Raw genomic sequence first — 23,296 nt, forward strand, 5'->3', positions numbered from 1 at the left:
CTTCCAAAACTCATGGACTTAAAATGAATTAAAGGGAAGGCATCTCTTTTCTAGTCACCCACTAGTTAAAAAGGTCTCGTCGTAGAGATATGGTGAAATTAACAAGACTTAGGTTGGGGCATTGTGGGCTAAACTATTATTTAAAGATAATAGGAAAACATCCTACTGGATTATGTGACTGTGGTAGTCCAGAGACAGTCCAGCATGTTTTGCTAAATTGTAATCGATATAAAATTGAAAGAAGCATATTGTTCAAGAGGCTGTCTGACTTAAATATATTTTGTTTTTCTATTAAGTCCTTGGTTGGCCACCAAGAGAACCACCATCTGATTGAAGAGTTTATTATTCAGTTTATACGTGCGACTAGTTTATATTCGAGAATTTGAGTTTCTTGAAATTCTATAATTAATTATACATCCTGCGGAGGGCAGTAATACGCCTAGATGCGCCTAAACAACCGGAAAAAGAAGAAGAAGAACTTAAGGACTTACTTTCAGAGACTCTACTGTTCATGTTCTCAATACATGTTCTGCTGAAGGGTCTTGGCCCAATGCGACGACTGTACTCTTTTCCATAGATGCTACTTGACCTGCTGAGTTCCTCCAGCATTTTGTGTGTGTTGCTTGGATTTCCAGCATCTGCAGATTTTCTCTTGTTTGTATCTGAACAGTACTTACTTATTGTCTATTAGTGTTTTTTTTTTGGTATTTGAACAGTTTGTATTCGTTTGCGCATTGGTTGTTGGTCCACTTTTGTGTGCAGTTTTCTATTGATTCAAAAGTATTTCTTTGTACCGACGTGAATGTCCGCAAGAAAATGAATCTCCGAGTACTATATGGTGACATGTACTGTACCTATTTGATCATTTTACTTTGAACTTTGACAGGTGCCCTGTTGGGGGAGGCAGTGAGCACTAGCAACACAGCCAGACCGAGTGGCTGGGAGAGCGGAGAGGGCAGTGGTGTGTGTCCCGGCGCTGCCTGCTCTTCTTCTCCGGCATCATTCGATTGTCCGCTCTGCATTCGCCGCCGCTTTGCTGGCCAGTTCTGGATCATGTTTAGTTTAGCTCAGCTTCGCAGTGCATGGCCGGTCTGCTGACCTAGCTGTCCTGGGGACTTCGGCAATGATGAGAAGAGAAATCACCGGCTCTTATGAAGAGGTAACCGGCTGAAGCAGGGTGCGATCCCAGGGCTACGGTCTGTTTACTGCCGGTAACCTCTGCCTTTCAGCGAGTTAATTAGACTCAAGTCTCTCCAGTTAGTTGCCAAAAGTTTGCTGTTTTGGATCTTAATTTAGTTTGAAATAAGTGGGTTTTAAATAACACTGCTTTGTACTTTACACATTGCATACTTATTTTCCACCAGCAAAGTGTATTTTCATATACTATTATTTTGTTTGGGTGAAATGTCTGTCTGCGGCACTGTGCAGCACAGCGAGCATAAACGCCGGAAACTTGCTGCCCGGGGAGGAGGGGTGTCACTGCTGTCTCTAAAGATGTAGGAACTGCATAAAGGACCCACCCGCTTTCACATTACCGCGCAAATTACAGAGGATGAAGACTGGGTTTCACGAAAGCAGTACAGTGTTGGCGCATTGAAATATTGGTTTATTTTCTCCAGTTCAGCTCTAACCCCTGTTTGGCAACCTGTAGAAAACAACCGGAAGTGTACAGTTTCTTTATTCCCAGGGTGTATTTTCTTTGAACCCTCAGCTATATAATTGCCTATGAACTCCGGATGATAGGGTCTCGGCCCAAACGTCATTTCCCTCTATAGATGCTGCGCTCTTCCAGCATTTATTTTGTATGTGTATAATTCCTCTCTGTCGTTGTAAGGGTACCTGTCATAAATTCTACACTTTAACCATCCTTCTCTATTTCCTTTATTATACTGCGTGTGCATCTCCTTCTCTAAGATCTTTACGTATATCAACAGTATAATCTCACGTGGCTACTTACGCATGTGACAACCCACCCCTTCCACCCCCCTCCCCAATTTACTTACCAGGCTTTGGTTAAACATAAGTATCCACACTAATTAAATATGTCTCTATTCTAACTCTGGCTATCTAACCAGGCATCGCTTTTAAAACTTCACATTAGCGCTCTTCTTCCGTCAAATGGGTTTTAATCTTTCCAAACAACACAAAGTCAAAGGCCGCACCCAGCTAGCCTGCCATCTATTCACTTTATTCCAGATCCCTTCTGTGCCAGAACTGCCCAAGGCATCCCATGGACATTCCCCATTCCCTTTCTGTCTTGACTTGAAATTTTACTACTTCTATTCTCACTAATTGGCAGTAATCTAGACATAATTCTGATCTGACTCTTAACTTTCTTCTGCAGTTGCAAAAACTGTCCTAGATCTCTGCCCCTTTTCTACCTACATCACTGATTCTCACAAGGACTCCAATTTAAGGGAAAATGTTTGAATGTGTTCCAGAAAGCACACAATTATTGTGGTAACTGTGACCTTCAGATTACTTAGGGTGTATTTTGAATGTCTATTTACATATTTGTAAAGTTCAAAGTAAAATTTATTATCAGAGGATATATATGTCACTAAATACAACCCTGAGATTCTTTTTCTGTAGGCATAAGTAAATCTGTAGAACAGTAACTGTAAACAGGATCACTGGACAGCAAACTGTGTAAACTATGGAAAAGAAGAAAAAGGTCCTGCTAGTCCTGCCAAAGGGGTTCGGCCCGAAACGTCAACTGTACTCTTTTCCATGGATGCTGCCTGGCCTGCTGAGTTCCTCCAACATTTTGTGTGTTTTGCTCGGATTTCCAGCATCTGTAGATTTTCTCTTGTTTTTAAAAACTGGCTTCTTAATTTAAAATATCAAAATACCGGATTAGTTATTTTTGTCCATCTGTGACCTGAAACTATAGCTCAGTGCTTAAGTTTGGCATCAAATACATCTTTGTTTTATTGAGTTTCACAGAGTTGCTTTATTTTCCTATATTGCAATAATGGCTGGACTTTAAAAGTTCTTCTCTAGCTGTAAGATGATTTGGAGCATTCTAACATCATGGAAAGCATGATATCAATGCAATCAACTCAGTGTAATTACTACCTGCCTGATCTACTGATAAACAAAAATGTTTCCAGCATTTTTGTTTATTGTTTCAGATTTTCAGTATCTGTGGGCCTCTGGCTTTCTTTTAAGTCAATAGACGTTCATTGCTCAGTAATATACTACTCTAAAAGAAGTGAGGTTATTTCTACTTTTGAGCGAAGTGTGAAATTCCCTACTTGGAGAGCCTTGCATTCAAAGTTCAAAGTAGTAGATGGGGTGATAGATAGGACATATGGAGAGGTAGTTACACCCAAGGTGCAGGACACAGGAGACTGGGTGACAGTCAAGAAGGGGAAAGAGGTTAAGGAGCCAGTGTAGAGTACCCTTGTGGCCGTCCCCCTCAGCGGTAGTGGATATTGTTGGAGGGATAACCTAGCTGGGGGGGGGGTGCATTTAAATTAGAGTTGCAGGTGGACGGGAACCAGAGTGCCAGAACCGTTAGTGGAGAGGTTGAGGAGGCAGGTGTTGGTAAGACCTCAGACAAAGTCAGGAATCAAAAGGTTGAGCAGGGTGTAACTAATGTCCTGAGCTGTGTATATTTCAATGCAAGATGTATTGTAGGAAAGGCAGATGAGCTCAGGGCATGGATCAACACCTGGAATTATGATATTGTAGCCATTTAAGTGAGACTTGGTTGCAAGGGACAGGACTCAGCTCTATATTCTGGGGTTCCATTGTTTTAGATGTGACAAAGTGGGAGGGGCCTCAAAGAGGTCTGCAACCTTGTCGTGGTTTGGCAGCTTCCATGCCTCAATGACGTGGACAGCTATGTTGCCTGGAGTCAGGGCTTTATGCTTTTGCTCTTGGTAGAGTCACCCATGACAAACATTTGGAAGGGTAGAGGCCAGACTAAGAGTGGTCCACTGGTGTTCCAGGTCGCGGGTTCAGCTCAGGGCTTCTATTGCAGCCCTAAACACCAGCAGGCGTAACGGGCAGTAAGTAAGTAAGAAAAAGCGGGAAAGATTAAAGGAGGAGGGGAGGCGTTAATAATCAGGAAAATGTCACAGCTGTGTTCAGTCAGTCGAGAGAGACCAGAGAACTTGTCTAGTGAGACATTATGGGTAGAAATAAGGAATAAGAAAGGTATGACTATACTAATAGGGCTATATTATAAACCACCTAACAGTCCAGAAGATTTTGAGAAACAAATTTGTAGCAAGATTGCAGACTGTTGCAAGAAACATAAGGTTGTTATAGTAGGTGATTTAGACTTTCCACATATTGACTAAGACTCCCATATTATAGAAGGACTATATGGGATAGAGTTTGTCAAATGTCTTCAGGAAAGTTTCCTTCATCAGTACATAGAAGTCGCATCTGGAGAAAGTGTGATACTAGATCTGCCATTAGGTAATGGGACAGGGCAGGTGACGTAAGGTTGTGTAGGGGAACACTTCCCTTCTAGTGACCAAAATGTCATTAGTTTCAAACAAGATATGCAAAAAGGTATGTGTGGTCTGCGAGTTGAGATTCTAAATTGGAGAAAGGCCAATTTTGATGGTATCAGAAAGGATCTGGCAAGTGTGAGGTACCAGAGGAATGGAGGATAACCAATGCTGTTCCACTGTTTGAGAAAGGCCTAAAAATAAGAAAGGGAATTATAGGCCAGTGAGCCTGACATCAGTAGTTAGAAAGTTATTGGAAGGTAGTCTGAGGGACTGGATATAGGAATATTTGGATAGACAGAGTCTGATTGGGGATAGTCAGCATGTCTTTGTGCATGGTAGGACATGTATAACTAATCTTATAGAGTTTTTCGAGGAAGTTATCAGGAAAGTGGATGAAGACAAGACAGTGGGATGTTGTCTACATGGACTTTAGCAAGGCATTTGACAAGGACCCGCATGGGAGTTCGGTCAAGGAGTTTCAGTTCTTTGGCATTCAAGAGGAGGTAGTAAATTGGATTAGACATTAGCTTTTTAGAAGAAACCAGCGAGTGGTGGTAGATGGTTGCCTCTCTGACTGGACGCCTGTGATTAGTGGAGAGCCGCAGGGATCGGTGCTGGGTCTGTTGTTGCTTGTCATCTACATCAACGATCTGAATGATAATGTGGATCAGCAGATTTGCATTAACACCAAAATTGGGGGAGCAGTGGACAGTGAGGCAAGCTATCATGGCTTGCAAAAGGATCTGGACCTGTTTGAAAATGGTAGATGGAGTTTAATGCAGACAGGTATGAGGTGTTGCACTTCGGTACGACCAGCTAGGATGGGGCTTACACAGTGAACCGTACGGCTCAGGAGTGTGGTCGAACAAAGGGATCTGGGAATACAGGTCCATATTTCATTGGAAGTGGCAGCACAGTTAGATAGGGTTGTAAAGAAAACTTTTGGCACATTGGTCTTCACAAAATCGGAAGTATTGGGTACAGGAGATGGGATGGTATGTTGAAGTTGTATAAGACATTGACCTACCATCCCTTCAGCCTCCACATCCAGCACATAATTCGCCGTAACTTCTGCTATATCCAACAGGATCCCACCACCAAACACATCTTTCCCTCCCCCACACTTTCTGCTTTCCGCAGGGATCGCTCCCTATGCGACTCCCTTGTCCGTTCATCCCTCCCCACTGATCTCCCTCCTGCACTTATCCTTGCAAGTGGAACAAGCGCTACACCTGCCCAGGTACTCCCGGCACGGCCTCCTGTATATCGGTGAGACCCGATGTAGATTGGGAGACCACTTTGATGAACACCTACACTCTGTTCGCCAGAAAAAGTGGGATCTCTCAGTGACCACCCATTTCCCATTCCCATTCCGACATGTCAGTAAACGGCCTCTTCTACTGCCGCGATGAGGCCACAAACACGTTGGGGGTGGGTATTCTGATATTCTGTCTGGGTAGCCTCTAATCTGACAGCATGAACATTGATTTCTCAAATTTCTGGTAATGCCCCTCCTCACCATTGTCCATTCCCATTTCCCTCTCTCAGCTTTTCTCCTTACCTGCCCATCACTTGCCTTTTTTCCATGTCCTTCTGTCCTCTCCTATCACTCTTTACTTTACTCCTACCCCCACCCCCCCGCTTTCACCTATCACCTACTACTTTGAATTTCTTCCTCCCTTTCCCCCACCTTCTTACTCTGACTTCTAATCTTTTTTTCTCCAGTGCTAATGAAGGGTCTTGGCCCGAAATGTCGACTGTTTACTCTTCCATAGATGCTGCCTGGCCTGCTGAGTTCCTCCAGTATCTTGTGTGTTTTGCAAGACATTGGTGAGACCTAATTCAGAGTACTGTGTTCAGTTTTGGTCACCCAACTACAGGAAAGATATAAATAAGGTTGGAAGAGTACAGAGACAACTTACAAAGATGTTGCTGGGTCTGGAAGACCTGAGTTATAAGGAAAGATTGAACACGTTATGACTTTATTCCTTGGAATGTAGAAGATTGAGAGGAGATTTGATAGAGGTATATAAAATTGTGAGGGATATAGATAGAGTAAATGCAAGCAGGCTTCTCCGGCTGAAGTTGGGTGGGACTATAACCAGAGCTCGTGGGTTAAGGCGCAAGGTGAAAATTTTAAGGGGAACATGAGGATAAACTTCTTCACTCAGAGTCGTGAGGGTGTGGAACGAGCTGCCAGCACAAGTAGTGCATGTGAGCTCGATTTCAATGTTTAAGAAAAGTTTGGATAGGTACTTGAATGGTAGGAGTATGGAGGGCTGTGGTCCCAGTGCAGGATGATGGGAGTAGGCAGCTTAAATGGTTTGGCATGGATTAGATGGGCCAAAGGGCCTGTTTCTGTGCTGTACTTTTCTATGACTGACTAATTTTTTTTACATGTCAAAATGTCAAAGAAGTAAATATCACTGTCAATCTGTGATTCAGAGCTGGAAGTTTGCTGAATTTTGTTCATATGTTGAAACTGACTTGTATGGCTATCAGCAGTTGAAACCCTTTATGTTCAAGTGACATGACTATCTGCCGACAAGCAGATCTCAGGTCAACTGCATCATACCAAACAACACTGAAAAGCATTTATAGATTGGAAATCGGATTGCCTCTCTGAGACAGATTTGTAAAGAAGAGAGTTGGAGTTGGGTGTGCTGCCTTCCAGGGTGTTAAGATAATCAAGTAAATGAAGAATCCCACAAGAAACAGGTGCATTTCATGCTCCTATGATTTATTATCTGAGTACTGTACTTTCATAAATATATTTACATATCACCAGTGGAAAGAAATTATGTGTGTTACAAACTATTTCTCTGTAGAACAAAGAAAGCATCCATTATTATACTCCATTTCAAATTCACCTCCAGCTGTCTGCAGACTGATTGATTACATGCACAGCCAGCCAGGTATCTAATGAGGTGAAAGGAGTTAGTTTTAACTATTCTATGGATAGATAACTTTAGGTCATTTCATGATGCTGACCAGATACCCTGTTCACTGTCAGAACAAAGAGTCAAGTATTCAATGACCATAGGACATAGGAGCAGAATTAGGCCACCTGACCCATCGAGTCTGCTCCGCCATTCAATCATGGCTGATCCTTTTTCCACTCCTCGTCAACCCCAATTCCCGGCCTTCTCCCCGTAACCTTTGATGCCATGTCCAATCAAGAACCTATCGATCTCTGCCTTAAACACACTCAATGACCTGGCCTCCACAGCTGCACATGGCAACAAATTCCACAAATTCACCACCCTTTGGCTAAAGAAATTTCTCCACATCTCTGTTTCGAAAGGGTGTCCCTCTATCCTGAGGCTGTGCCCTCTTGTCTGACACTCTCCCACCATGGGAACCATCCTTTCCATATCTACTCTGTCTAGGCCTTTCAATATTCAAAAAGTTTCAATGCGATCCCCCCCTCATCCTTCTGAATTCCAGCGAGCACAGACCTAGAGCCATCAAACATTCCTTGTCTGATAACCTTTTCATTCCTAGAATCATCCTTGTGAACCTCCTCTGGACCCTCTCCAAAGCCAGCACATTTTTTCCTAAGATGAGGGGGCAAAACTGTTCACAGTACTCAAGGTGAGGCCTCACCAGTGCCTTATAAAACCTCAGCATCACATCCTTGCTCTTGTATTCTAGACCTCTTGAAATGAATGCTAACATGGCATTTGCCTTCCTCACCACCGACTCAACCTGCAGGTTAACCTTTAGGGTGTTCTGCACAGGGACTATCAAGTCCCTTTGCTTTCAGATTTTTGGATTTTCTCCCCATTTAGAAAATAGTCCGCACATTTATTTCTACTACCAAAGTGCATGACCATGCATTTTCCAACATTGTATGTCATTTGCCATTTTCTCACCCGGTCTCCTAATCTGTCTAAGTCCTTCTGCATCTTATCTATTTCCTCAACACTACCTGCCCCGCTACCAATCTTCATATCATCTGCAAGTTTAGCAACAAAGCCATCTATTCCATCATCTAAATCATTTATATACAGCATAAAAGGAAGTGGTCCCAACACCAACCCCTGCTGAGCACCACTAATCACTGGCAGCCAACCAGAAACGGATCCTTTTATTCCCACTCGCTGCCTCCTACCAATCAGCCAATACTCTAACCATGTTAGTAACTTTCCTGCAATACCATAGGCTCTTAACTTGGTAAGCAGCCTCATGTATGGCATCTTGTCAAAGGCCTTCTGGAAGTCCAAATACACAACATCCACTGCATCCCCTTTATCAATCCTACTTGTAATCTTCTCAAAGAATTCTAACAGGTTCTTCAGGCAGGATTTTCCTCGAAGGAAACCATGCTGACTTTGTACTATCTTGTCCTGTATACACCAAGTACTCCATCACCTCATCCTTAAAAATGGACTCTAACATCTTCCCAATCACTGAGGTCAGGCTAACTGGTCTATAACTTCTTTTCTGCTGCCTTCCTCCTTTCTTAAAAGAGTGGAGTGAAATTTGCAATTTTCCAGTCCTCTGGCACAATGCCAGAGTCCAGTGATTTCTGAAAGATCATTTCTAATGCCATCACAATCTCTAACACTACCTCTTTCAGAACCCTAGGGTGCAGTTCATCTGGTCCGGGTGACTTATGTACCTTTAGGTGTTTCAGCTTTTTGAGCATCTTCTCTCTTGTAACAGTAACTGCGCCCACTTCTCTTCCTTCACACATTACAATGTCATGCATACTGCTAGCATCTCCCACAGTGAAGACTGATGCAAAATACTCATTTAGTTCACCAGCCATCTCCTTGTCTCCTGTTATTAATTCTCTGCCTCATTTTCTAGCAGTTCTATATCCACTCACATTTCTCTTTTATTTTTAACGTACTTGAAAAAGCTTTTACTATCCACTTTGATACTATTTGCTAGCTTGCTTTCATATTTCGTCTTTTCCCTTCCAATGATTTTAGTTGCTCTCTGTAGGTTTTTAAAAGCTTCCCAATCCTCTATTTTCACACTAATTTTTGCTTTGTTGTATGCCCTTTCTTTTGATTTTACAATAGCCTTGACTTCCCTTGTCAGCCACAGTTGTACTATTTTACCATCTGAGTATTTCTTCGGTTTTGGAATACTGTATGTATGTCTTGCACCTTCCTCATTTTTCCCAGAAACACACACCATTGCTGCTCTGCTAACATCCCTGCCAGCAGCTCCTTCCAATTTACTTTGGCTAACTCCTCTCTCATATCTCTGTAATTTCTCTTATTCCACTGAAATACTGCTGCATCAGACTTTACTTTCTACCTATCAAATTTCAAGTTCAACTCAATCATATTGTGATCACTGATTCCTAAGGGTTCTTTTATCTTAAGCTCCCTAATCGCCTCATTACACAACACCCAATCCAATACAGCTGATCCCCTGGTAGGCTCATCGACAAACTGCTCTAAAAAGCCATCTCTAAGACATGACCGAGAATATCTGGCTCAAACTACCTCAGTCCTGATGAGGGTGGTCTAGCTGATCACTTTTTTCTATGGCAGAGGGGAAGAAACTCTTCCTGAATTGCTGAGTGTGTGCCTTCAGGCTTCTGTATCTCCTTCCCAATGGTAACAATGAAAAGAGGGTATACCCTGCATGGTGGGGGTTCTTAATGATGGACACCATCTTCCTAAGACACCGCTCCTTGAAGATGCTATAGAGGCTGGTACCCATGATGGAGCTGAATAATTTTACAAGTTTCTGCAACTTACTTCGATCTTGTGCAGTTGCCCCCCCCCCCATACTAGACAGTGATGCAGCCAGTCAGAATGCTCTCCATGGTACATTTGTAGAAGTTTTCAAGTATTTTAGTTGACAAACCAAATCTCCCCAAATTCCAAATGAAATATAGCCACTGCCTTGCCTTCTTTATAGCTGCATCAATATGTTGCATCCAGTTTAGGTCCTCGGAGATATTGACAGCCAGGAACTTAAAATTGCTCAATCTCTCCACTTCTGATCCCTCTATGACAACTGGCTTATGTTCTTGCGTCTTACCCTTTCTGAAGTCCACAATCAGCACTTTGGTCTTGCTGACATGGCGTGCAAGGCTGTTGCTGTGACACCACTCAACTCACTGGTATATCTCGCTCCTGTGCACCCTTTCATCACCATCTGAAATTCTGCCAACCATGGTTATCGCATCAGTAAGTCAGTAAATGGCATTTGAGCTATGCGTAGCCACACGATTGTGGGTGTAGAGAGAGTTGATTGTCAGTGAGATGGAGATGTGTGACTCTTTTCATTTTGTAATGTGTCAGTTTGTGCATTTCCATTTATTTAACCATTGTGATGCTGCTTTTCCTCTGGTCACCTCCAGTAAAGGGGCTGGTGTTGTTGGAGTGATGTAGTAGCTGAAGGAGATCCTGCAGCCCTGCCTCCTCCCTTGCCCACAAGTAGGTGCTATCACTGAGCAAGAGTGAACATTCAGTTCTTTCAGGAGCTAGGAGCTAATAACTGTGGTTTAAGCAAATAGATCTGAAGTTATTCCTCCCTGCCTTATCTCTACATGTACTATGCCTGGCATTGTTTGCGCATTTAAGATATGAAAGAATGCTGATGAATAGGTTTGTCCACTCTGTGGCAAGGATTGTAGTAAACAGTACAGGTAAAATATGAAGCTAATTCATCTTTTTTTCTCTTCTTAGGTGAAATGCAAGACTGAGGTCTGTGTGTTCAGTTGAATTACAGATTACAAATTTGATTTATTATGTTCAAAATTGAGTTAATCAATTTTATTCTGAATCCAGACAAATTACTCAGAAATGAATTGGAAAATCCAATCAGAGGTAGTTGTTGCACTTGCATTTTTATACATAAGGCTGTCTGGAAAGGTAGATATGGTCTTAATTAAAAACTACCAAACCACACCGGATGATATGATGATACAGAGTTGTGGCTTGGTAGTTTGCATGAATAATAGACTCCTGACAAAGGTGGAGTCATTGTGCAAAACCATCTCTTCACTAGTATAAATGTAGTTTCAGATTCTCACTGCTGCTGTAACTATGAAGCTGATGGGTGTGATTTGCTAAGTGACTGATATTTGCTCACCAATCTGCAAACATTGTTGAATAATTGCAAGATTAAAATGAACATACAATATATATGTTTACGAGTGGATAAAATCATTCACCAGTATTCTTTCGACCTTAGATGTGCAAATAATGCCAGGCCTAGTCCCTGCAAAGATAAGGCAGGGAGGGAAAACTTCAGAACAATTTGCTTAAAGATTGCAGACTAAATAGATAAAGCAGTTGGGAAACTTATTAGGTTTTGGCATTGTAAATCTGGACTTTATAATCCTTGGCTTTAGCAGGGCAGTTCATTTCTGAAAAATATAACAAGGACATAGAGGGCTTATGATAAAGGAAAGAAACTTGCTTTCCTTTGAACAAATCTGAATATTGATAATTTTTGATAGAGCAGCAGGGGTGACATTCTTTCCTTTGATAAATGTTTTGCTAAACAAGCTCCAGATGCTAAAATTATCAAGAGGTTATTTTCTTCTACAAAGGAAAAATTTAGAAGCTGTCTTGTGGAATAGTGGAAGCATGTTCTTTGGGAACATCAAAGAAGTAATTTAATGTGAAGAGGACTGACTCTTGGGATTTTGGGATAAAATTTGGGTCTGGGATTAAATTGAATAATCCTTTCAAAGAGCCAGCAGGAGGGGAGGCATGCTGTCCTTCTGTGGTCACCATCTGCACATTAAGATTCTAAGATAACCATCACCCATATGAATGAGGTAACAAGTTTTTTAAAAATCTGCTTGATAGAAGGAAAGCCAAGCTACACACTGTGTAAGAATTGGTTCTGCCCCCTCTTCTGTCTTAATAAATATGCAGATACTGTATTGTTTTCCCTGAGCACAGAATGGACTTTGCAAAATGTTGTTAACAGGAAAGGTTATATCAGACTCCCCAAAACCTGAGGTGGATCCGATTCTACTTAATCCAACTGTAGGAAAATTAATTCTGCAATGCTGTCCTAATATTTGCTGCTTCCAATTAGGTCGTTTGAAGTGTTTGGATCTCCTCAGACTTCAGATCAGCAGTCGATAGCCGTTTCTTACTCAGTTACAAAAACGAACCTGCTTATAGAGTGTTTACTCTTCTCTGTAGCTTTCAAATGATGAAGCAGAGGAAGGACACCGTAGTTCCGATCTCAGCGATGAGAATAATGCAGAAGAAGAGGATATTAACAGCCCAGTGTTACAAGGTAATAATGCTTTGTGAGAACTGCAGTTTCCTGGCTGTTCCAGCTTTCCCTATGGGAAGACATTTGATCTCTATTTCATACTTTTCCAACATTACATAGTCAGGTAAGAGGTTACATTTAATCTATTTTACATTTGTTTTAATATGGAGGCCAGACTGGGATTTGTTATGTTTTGTATCTCCAGAAACTAGTGGAATTAAGAACACGGGAGCCCGAGGATATTCGTGTACATTGTTCTACTGTAATGAGGTGTCATTCATGTACTTCTTACATATAACCCGTAATGAATTATGTAAGCAAAGAAGGCTTAATCAGACAATATATTTACAGTATTAGACACATATTACTGAAATATTAAATACACTGCAGACTCGTTATTAAAATAAGTCCAGCACTTTCTCTGTGGAGTCTACTTTGTATTGACTGCAGGGAATGGTCAGTAAAATTGAATAAATTTTGATTTTGGTCCTAGTTGTGAAGTTACTTCCTCTGTTGAATTACTGTGGTGGGGGTTCCTCAGCTGTCAGGTTTTCTGAATTCCATGATTCCTTTTCCTGTCAGGTTTTTTTTCTGATTCCATTTTAAGTTTCTGCAGTGAACTTTATTTTATATATACCTGAATGTTACTGAGCACAGATGTTGCTTCAAAGACTGAATTGGATTGTCTAGGTATGAAAATGTTCTAATTAAATTCTTCCAGTGCAATTTAAATGTTTATTTTGTTTTTTAGCTTTCAGATAAATTTTATATTTAGGTCACAAAATTGCAATTTTTATCTATATAAAACTTAACAATTTTATAATAAAAATCTAGTTTTTATTATAGTGTATTCACATGTACTTAGAAACAGGGCACCGGAAGCTGAAAGTTAATTCTTCCACTATGATAATGGCATTGAATGTGAAGGATAGGTGGTTAGACTCTCTCTGGTTGAAGATGGTCATTGTCTCACACTTCTCTGTCGCAAACACTCCTTGCGACTTTTCAGCCATTCCTGAATATTGTGCAAGTCTTCCTGTATGCAGGGAGAGACTGCTTTACTTGCTGCGGAGTTATAAGTGGAACCGAACTTTGTGCCATTTTGCGAGTACAATTATAGAAATCTTCCATCGTCTTGCTGTTACTGCAACATTTGACAAACTTGGCCTCATACACTTAGCACAAATGTTCCAAGATGGTGCTTTAGGTTCTTGGTACCTATCCCACTTTAGCAAGAGCATCCGTAGATATGGAGGTCAGCTTCCACATACTAATTATATCTAGCTTTAACTCTTACCTTTATTTGCCACTGGCCTCACAGTCACTATTGTGCTGTTGACAGCATTGCAGATGAGATAGAAGTTCTTTTGTTGTTACCGGTTGGCTCATCAAAAGCTCTGCATGCTGGCTCCCGAATTAATCCTCATAAAGTCATACAGCACAAAAAAGCAGTGTCTTTGGCCTACCATGTCAATGCTGACCATAAGATACCTAACTATATTAATCCCTTGGTTCACAGCCCATTCAGCAATTCAGGTGCTCATTCAGATTTAAGTTCAAAGTAAATTTATTACTAAAGTAGATATATGTCACCATGTACTACCCTGAGATTTAGTTTCTTGTGGGCATTCACAGTAAATACAAAGAAACACAATAGAATCACTGAAAAACTACACACAAGATGGACAATCAACATGCAAAAGATAACACACTGCAAATTCAAAAAGAAACAACCCCCCCAAATAATAATATATAAATAAGCAATACGTATGGAGAACATGAGATGAAGAGTCTTTAAAAGTGAAAGTTGCACTCACAGTAGACATTACTTTTTTCCCTACTTTCGACCTGTCGTTCCCATCTCTCATTGCATTACGCTGAAAATTTTGTGTCCAAGTCTCTCAAGGTTCCAACAATTTCCCTTCTTTTTCCTCTTCCTTTTTTTTTTATTAGTCAGCTCTTCAGATCAGGCTCTGCAATTGCCTCTATCGTTCTACCCCGTTCCTCCCTGCAGAGGATTCACTATAGCCGTTTGCTTCAAAATTATAGTCAGTCATTTTCTGCAAATGTTCATGTACTTAAGCCACTGAAGTATCTTAGGGCACTTTATCATTTTAAGAACACTGAGGAAATAAAGAGAATTGCAGGTCCTGTATATACCCAGCAGGTCAAGCAGCATCTGGAGAAAGAGAGTAGTCTACAGACGTGAGCTGGAGCTTCTAGTTTTGCCTATCACTTCCATGCACCATCCCACTCCCACTCTGACCTCTCTGTCGGTGTCCTCCTGCACTGTTACAATGAGGCACAATGAAAGCTTGAGGAGCAATACTTCGTCGTCTATCTGGGAACATTACAGCCTTCAGGACTCATTGTTGAATTCTCTAACCTTCCTCCCCTTACTTCCTTTCTGTCTGTATCAGCACTGACTGTTTCTGCCAGCCATCATGTTGGTTAAGTTTCCCTTATTCTGTTCATATATACTGGCATGTCCCCACTGCCTGACAATACATTATACTGACAAATAACTGTCATGATCAAGTTACTGTAACCATTAAACAACACACACAAAATGCTGGAGGAACTCAGCAGGCCAGGCAGCATCTATGGAAAAAAGTACAGTCGATGTTTTGGACAGAAACTCTTCAGCAGGACTGGAGAAAAAAAAAGCTGAGGAGTAGATTGAAAAGGTGGGGGAAGAGGAGCGATAAACGGAAGGTGATAGGTGAAACCTGGGGGGGGTGGAGAATGAAGTAAAGAGCTGGGAAGTTGATTGGTGCCATGGAAGAAAGAAAAGTGGGGGGTGGGGGGTGGGGGGTAAGGAGCACCAGAGGGAGGCAATGGGCAGGCAAAAAGATAAGGTGAGAGAGGGAAAAGGCAATGGGAAATGGTGAAGGAGAGGGAGGTGTGGGCCATTATCGGAAGTTCGCGAAATCAATGTTCATGCTGCCAGGTCGGAGGCTACCCTATTGGAAAATAAGGAGTTGTTCCTCCACCCTAAGTGTGGCCTCATCAAGGCAGTGGAGGAGGCCGTGGATAGGCATATCGGAATGGGAAGTGGAATTAAAATGGGTGGCCACTGGGAGATCCCGCTTTTTCAGGTGGATGGAGCAAACTTCCAGATGGCTGTGGATCAAGAGGTGTGACTTGTGGGCCAGCACTGCTAGGACACAAGCGGGGCTCTGACCAGTCCTGGCTGGTCACCTGGTGTCTGATGCTGAAAGGCCCAAAACACCTGATGACTCCAGGTTACACCACTGATATGTCCCGGAGCATCCCAGAGTGTACCTCAGCACCATGGTAACAATATGACTGAGTGTTCTAAAGGATAGAGATGACTTTAAGTTCCACAGTTGTTCCTGTGAATACATTATTACTCTGATAGTTTAATATGTTAAATCTGATCAGCATAATCATATTAAAGAAGGGAAGGAACTGATTTTTTCCCCCCTTTTCTAGACAATGATATTGGCTCAACAGGTCTTCCCTTTATCTTCGGTAAAGCCTGCCTGAAGAACACGTTTTCAGTAATTCTTATATTTATCTATCTGCTCTTGATGTCGGTGGCAGTGTTCCTGGCATATCAGACAATCAGTGACTACAGAGAAAAGCTGAAACATCCCGTCATGTCCGTCTCTTTTCAGGAAGTTCAGAGATATGATGCTCCTGGTGAGAATGTAGTTATTTTCTTATAAACTTGCTGATGTAAGTTATTTCTTGGCTTTTCTTGTATCTTGAAATCTCTTGATATTAATTATTCTAATTACTGATACTAAAAGCAATCTGATAATACACTTAATTAGATTCAAATCTCTGTGGCTCACTATATAATTAACATGATTTGAATTGGCTGTGCTTTGCAGAATAAATTTTTAGTTACTGATAATGTTTCCTTCATTACAAATTTAGTTTGCTTGGCTTAGTATATGAGTAAGTGCTTGTAGGTGAAAGATTGTTTTTTGCATAACATTAAAAACAAGAACGTGATCCCAGGAGGAAGTATTGGCATCTCATAACCTGATACTCAACTATCCATTGTAGGCCGCAAAATCGTACCGTGTATGTCACCTTTTTTTTCATCTTTTTTACCCTACACAGCAGGCTGGATGAATAATTGAACATTCAATATCAACATTAATGGCTTGTTTTCTATAGAGTAAAGGACTGCAATGTTCAGGGTAGACACTTCAGTTCAGCAACAATTTGGGGAGACCCTCTCTTTATCGATGTTGTTTCATCTTGGCCATTAACTTTTCTCATAACACATAACGTGTGTTTAGTTGTGCACGTTGAATGTCTAGTCATACACAACTAGAGAATTGTTCCATTGTGATACCCAGTCAGAGGTGCACTGTTAGACATGTGAAAGAGATATTAAGAACATAAGAAATAGGAGCAGGAGTAGGCCATCTGGCCCATCGAGCCTGCCCCACCATTCAATAAGATCATGGCAGATTTGTCCATAAACTCAGCTCCATCTACCAGCCTTTTTCCCATAATCCTTAATTCCCCTACTATGTAAAAATCTATCTAACTGTTATCTTAAATATATTTAGTGCAGAAGCCTCAACTGCTTTCCTGGGCAGAGAATTCCACAGATACACCACTCTCTGGGAAAAACAGTTTCTTCTCATCTCCCTCCTAAATCTTCTCCCCTGAATCTTGAGGCAATGACCCCTAGTTCTAGTCTCAGCTACCAACGGAAACAACTTTCCTACTTCTATTTTATCTATCCCTTTCAAAATTTTGTATGTTTCTATAAGATCCCCTCTCGTAACATCAGGGTTCTTTCTGAAGGTTCATAGCTTTTTGATGAAGAACCTGAGAATTCCGTCTGTGGAGGAGATGACTCTCAGGGTTGTATATGAAATACATACTTTGATTATAAATGTACTCTGAACTTAGAATTCATGTGATAAGATGGTCCAATATGCATTCACACCAACAAAAACAAATTAATAACTTTTATTTATTTGCAAGTTTTTGTTCTTCCTGTGCATGTTTGACTGGACTTAACAAAAATTGCACTTTCAAAAGAAATGATTTCATTGGCTGTGATGTGCTTCGGAACAACCTCTTGCCATCTGAGATTGTCATTAAAAAGAACATTGTATTTACTCATTTATTGTTACTTATCATCGGATTCCCATATTAATTATTTCAATTCTTTTCAACTTAAAGGAGTGCTTTTAGTCTACTTAAATATGGTATAAATTGAGTACCTCCTGTGCTCTCATGATATTGTACCTTAACTGCTAATCTGGCTCCTGAACATGATGAGTAAATGGGTTTGGTAACACAATGACATTCCAGAATTGGTAGCACATGAGATGAGTCATCTGTTTTGATATTTTTATCCTAAATTAGTCATAATCTTAATTATAGTTGTGTGATTCCTCTTTAATCTCAGCAACTCTTGTCAAATCTTACATAATACAGCATTGATTACCTGTTCCTAATTGCCTTTGAATTCAACAACAGAAACAAAAACAGTTACTTTTCCCAAGTAGTAAGGCTGATCAACACCTCCACCCACTAACCCACCCCTCCACACTCAACCTCTTCTCCCAACCACTACTACGTTATCAATTCATGTCAGAGTCACCTTATGTACAGACACTCCTGTGCCTACTGTCACGTTATGGACATACATCCAATCTTATTTACATACACTATCTCATGTATTTATATTTATTGTGTTTTTTTATTACTGTGTTTTTCTCTTAGTGTTTTTTTCTCTGCTGCATCACATTGGGAGTAACAATGATTTTGTCCTTCTTTACACTTGTGTACTGGAAATGACATTAAGCAATGTTGAATCTTCAGAAGCTTTGCCTAGCAATGGGATACGACTTGCTGGGCTATTTCAGAGGGAACATACAAGATGCATAAATGTTGCCTGACCCACAAAAGAGCAGTCAATGTTTTGGTTGAGATCCTTCATCTAAAAGGAGGGGAGATAGCTATTGTAACGAGGTGGAGGGAAAGGATGGAGTGAGAGTTGGCAAGGGTTAGGTGACTCTCAGTGATGAGAGGTGAAAGGCAGATGGTGAAGAGGGCAACGGAAATAGCACCTGGAGCTGGGAGGTGATATGTGGGAATGACAGAGCTGAAGATGAAGGATTCTGACCGAAGATGAAGGTGGAATATGAAATCAAATGTGGCCGGTTGGGAGTAGTGAGGGAGGGAAGTCAATATACGGAGAGCATAGATGATGGGCAGATGGTGAAGAAGAGAAAAGAAACGGTGATGGGTGCTGGGGTGAGTGTAGGAAGAACTGGGTAGTTCAAAGGAGGGAAAAGGGACAGAGGGAAAGCAGTTTATCGGAAACTGAAGAATTAATTGGTGATGCTGTATGACCGTAGACCACCCTGGAAGAGTATGAGATGCTAAAGTGCAAACTGGGTGACACTTCACTGAGCACAGGTGCCTACCTGTCAAGGTGTTCTGGAGCTCCTAATTACTAGCAATTTTAATTATCCCCATTTCCATAGGAACATGTTTGTCCTCAGCCTCTTTTACTGCCAGGATGAGGCTATATGCAAACTAGAGGAACAGATTTGTTACAGATTCTGGCATTTGCATTGTCTCCATCCTACAGTCTGTTTTCTGGAGGAACATAGTACATACAGGCAATGTAGAACATTTTGGCTCTTGGGCACTGAGCTGCTCCTCTAGTACCTGGATCGGAGGAGTATTGGTTGAAGTAGGTAGGGAGAAGAGTATAAAGTTTGAATCATTTGCAGTGGCCACCTAATGCATGTGTCTCAATCTGTTTTACAGGCATAGCTTTTTATCTTGGTGAGGCTGAGCTCCTGAGTTGCAAGCATCATTTTCATGACAGCGTTCAGTTTGTGGTGAATCCAGGCCACCCAGGGGAAGTAGATTGCATCAAGGAACATGTCAGTTACTTGGACCCTTACAGAAACCAAACATTGGTAAAGTACATTATGCACCTTTCAATTGTCGTTCATCTGCTGTACTCCATTTCCTGTCAAATCTCCTCTCTAGGTTGTATTTCAAGACTAAATTGCAAGATTAGTACATATAGAACGAATGAGAAACAAGTGGGAAGTGATGCATTGTGGGAAACCAAACCCGAGTAGGAGTCTCATAGTGAGTAGTAAGGCCCTGGTGAATATTGCAGAACAGAAGGACCTGGGTGTACAAGTATGTAGTTCCCAAAAAGCTGTGTCACAGGCAGACAGGGTGATAAAACCAGCATTAGGCAGCTGGCCTTCAATAGTCAGGGCATTGATTATAAGAGCTGAGACATGTTGAAAAGATAGTTGAGAAGTCGCACCTACAGAATTGCGGGCAGATCTTTCTGACCATTCCCACTTTGCTTCTGTCTATAACAGTGTGTTCAATGGATGTAGCATTGTAGCAATGTTTTGGGAGAAACTGGTGGTAGTAGTTTACAAGGCCCAAGTATGACCTGAGTTGTAACACACTTTCTGGTTTGGGTGCTTGCAGCACTGTTTTAATCTTCTCTTGTGACTTATGTAAGCCATGCTTGTCAATGACACGTCTACAACATGAGATTTCATTCTTGGAAAAACTCACATTTCTCTCTATTTATGTCAGACCATACTCACTCAGCCTGGTAAGCACATTACCAAGGTTCTGGAGGTGCTCTTCATCATTTTTGCCAGTCACAATGATGTCATCAAGGTAACATTTTGTTCCTGGGATATCTTGGAGCACTTGGCCCATGCTCTTTGCCAAATTGCTGGAGCTGATGCGATGCCAAAGACGAGACAATTATACTGGAACGGTCTCTTATAAATGCTGATTGTGAAGAATTTACTGCTTGACTTCTCAATCTCCATTTGCAGATAGGCTTGTGACAAGCCAACCTTTGAAAATCTCTTCCCACCTGCTAAAAACGTCTTCTATTCGTGGCAGGGGCATCACCAGGTTGATGCTCACCTTGAAATCCCCACATATATGAATAGCACCAGCCTTCCTTTTCCTGCTCACCGGGACGGTAGGCATGGTCCAATTATTCCATTCAACCTTGGAGAGAATTCCAGATGCCTCCAAGTTCTGCAGTTCAGCATCCACTTTAGGACGTAGTGCGTAAGGCACTGGATACACTTTGTGGAATCTTGGTGTTGCTGTTTCATCCAGTTCAATTCTGGCCTTCATGCCTTTGAGTTTAGACCATAAGACAAAGGAGCAGAAGTCAGCCATTCGGCCCATCAAGTCTGCTCCGCCATTTTATCATGAGCTGATCCATTCTCCCATTTAGTCCCACTCCCTGGCCTTCTTACCACAACCTTTGATGCACTGGCTACTCAGATATCTAACAATCTCTGCCTTAAATATACCCAATGACTTGGCCTCCACTGCTGCCCGTGGCAACAATTCCATAGATTCACCACCCTCTGGCTAAAAAAATTTCTTTGCATTTCTGTTCTGAATGGGCGCCCTTCAATCCTTAAGTCATGCCTCTCGTACTAGACTCCTCCATCATGGGAAACAACTTTGCCACATCCACTCTGTCCATGTCTTTCAACATTCGAAATGTTTCTATGAAGTCTCCCCTCATTCTTCTAAACTCCAAGGAATACAGTCCAAGAGCGGACAAACGTTCCTCATATGTTAACCCACACACATCAAAGTTGCTGGTGAACGCAGCAGGCCAGGCAGCATCTCTAGGAAGAGGTACAGTCGACGTTTCGGGCCGAGAACCTCTTCTCATTCCTGGAATCATTCTAGTGAATCTTCTCTGAACCCTTTCAAACGTCAGCACATCCTTTCTTAAATAAGGAGACCAAAACTGCCCACAGTGCTCCAAGTGAGGTCTCACCAGCGCCTTATAGAGCCTCAACATCACATCCCTGCTCCTATACTTTATTCCTCTAGAAATAAATGCCAACATTGCATTCGCCTTCTTCACCACCGACTCAACCTGGAGGTTAACCTTAAGGGTATCCTGTACGAGGACTCCCAAGTCCCGTTGCATCTCAGAACTTTGAATTCTTTCCCCATTTAAATAATAGCCTGCCAGTTTATTTCTTCTGCCAAAGTGCATAACCATACACTTTACAACATTGTATTTCATTTGCCACTTCTTTGCCCATTCTTCCAATCTATCCAAGTCTCTCTGCAGACTCTCTGTTTCCTCAGCACTACCGGCCCCTCCACCTACCTTCGTATCGTCAGCAAACTTAGCCACAAAGCCATCTATTCCATAATCCAAATTGTTGATGTACAATGTAAAAAAGAAGTGGCCCCAACACGGACCCCTGTGGAACACCACTGGTAACCGGCAGCCAACCAGAATAGGATCCCTTTATTCCCACTCTCTGTTTCCTGCCAATCAGCCAACGTTCTATCCACGTATGTAACTTTCCCGTAATTCCATGGGCTCTTATCTTGTTAAGTAGACTCATGTGTGGCACCTTGTCAAAGGCCTTCTGAAAATCCAAATATACAACATCCACTGCATCTCCCTTGTCTAGCCTACCAGCAATTTCCTCAAAAAATTGTAACAAGTTTACCAAGACCTTTCTCAAACATCTTCCTATTAGCATTAAGCAGTTGTGCCAGTCTTCGGTCAGTGCTACCATTTTGGCTGCTGTTGCCTGTTGATGTCACACTGAGAACTTTGAGTGCCAGTTTAATTGGATTTTTCTCAACTAGTCACATCAGAAAAGTTCTGGCCCTCCACTTTTCAATACATAAAGCTCTATCTGTGTTTGGCTTCCACTTGTTAGTTACATTTACTTTCCGTTTGCTTTTGGGAGATACTTTTTCACCTGTGTAAGTCTTTAGCATCACTGAGGTCTTCTCTAATGATATCTTAGAAAACAGTCTGTTGTAGTTGGCCTCTAGAATTATAGACAGCTCCATTTTCTGTTTTACTCCAGACACATCTATTGTGATCTAGATGATTTTGCGATCTGCTTCAGTAATACTGTGCAGTTCTAGGCGTGACATTTCACCTTTGTCAGACTCTGTTGTCTGATTCTGTTTGACATTCAGTAACTTTATGCATTTGCTTAGTTGTTTTGTTTGAGACTTTTCACTCGGTTGTGCTTTTGTCTGCCTTGCACATGCTTTCCATGTGACCTTGTATGTGACACTTTCTGCAGACTTCTTCTTTGAACCAACAGTCATTTGCATCATGGGAGGATTTGCCACATCAATACCATCTTATGCTTTTTGCATCATTCAGGGACATTTTGAGTATTCCATTTTCTAACCTTTTCTGTAATTCTGCTGCATCCGAAGCTGCAGTCTCTAACAATATTGCCATGGTCAATGCCTGTGCTAAGGTTAGGTCTCTCAGACAGTAGCCTCTTTTGAGTGAAACACATAAACATAGAAAACCTACAGCACAATACAGGCCCTTTGGCCCACAAAGTTGTGCCGAACATGTCCCTACCTTAGAAATTACTAAGCTTACCTATAGCCCTCTATTTTTCTAAGTTCCATGTACCCATCCAAAAGTCTCTTAAAAGACACTATTGTATCCGCCTCCACCACCGTTGCTGGCAGCCTATTCCACGCACTCACTACTCTCTGAGTAAAAAACTTTCCCCTGACATCTCCTCTGTACCTACTCCCCAGCACCTTAAACCTGTGTCCTCTTGTGGCAACCATTTCAG

The 23,296-nt window shown here is 41.6% G+C and overlaps 1 protein-coding gene across 3 annotated transcripts in view; it reads left to right on the forward strand.

Moving 5' to 3' along the window:
• Positions 1-478: 478 nt before the first annotated feature.
• Positions 479-23,296, forward strand: part of pacc1 (proton activated chloride channel 1) — a 55,717-nt gene continuing 32,899 nt past the window's right edge. Inside the window, exons 1-6 of one of the 3 annotated variants that reach the window (XM_072265170.1) lie at positions 479-654; positions 887-1,159; positions 12,605-12,701; positions 12,886-12,993; positions 16,137-16,346; positions 19,461-19,615. In XM_072265170.1, coding sequence (XP_072121271.1) covers positions 1,124-1,159; positions 12,605-12,701; positions 12,886-12,993; positions 16,137-16,346; positions 19,461-19,615 — 606 coding nt within the window. In that variant the 5' untranslated portion in view covers positions 479-654; positions 887-1,123. Of the gene's footprint in view, positions 655-796; positions 1,160-12,604; positions 12,702-12,885; positions 12,994-16,136; positions 16,347-19,460; positions 19,616-23,296 lie in introns of those variants that run through there. The other 2 variants (XM_072265171.1, XM_072265172.1) reach the window with 2 other exon arrangements.

The sequence above is a fragment of the Mobula birostris genome, chromosome 8 (assembly GCF_030028105.1).
Source record: "Mobula birostris isolate sMobBir1 chromosome 8, sMobBir1.hap1, whole genome shotgun sequence".
Classification (NCBI taxonomy): Eukaryota; Metazoa; Chordata; class Chondrichthyes; order Myliobatiformes; family Myliobatidae; genus Mobula; species Mobula birostris.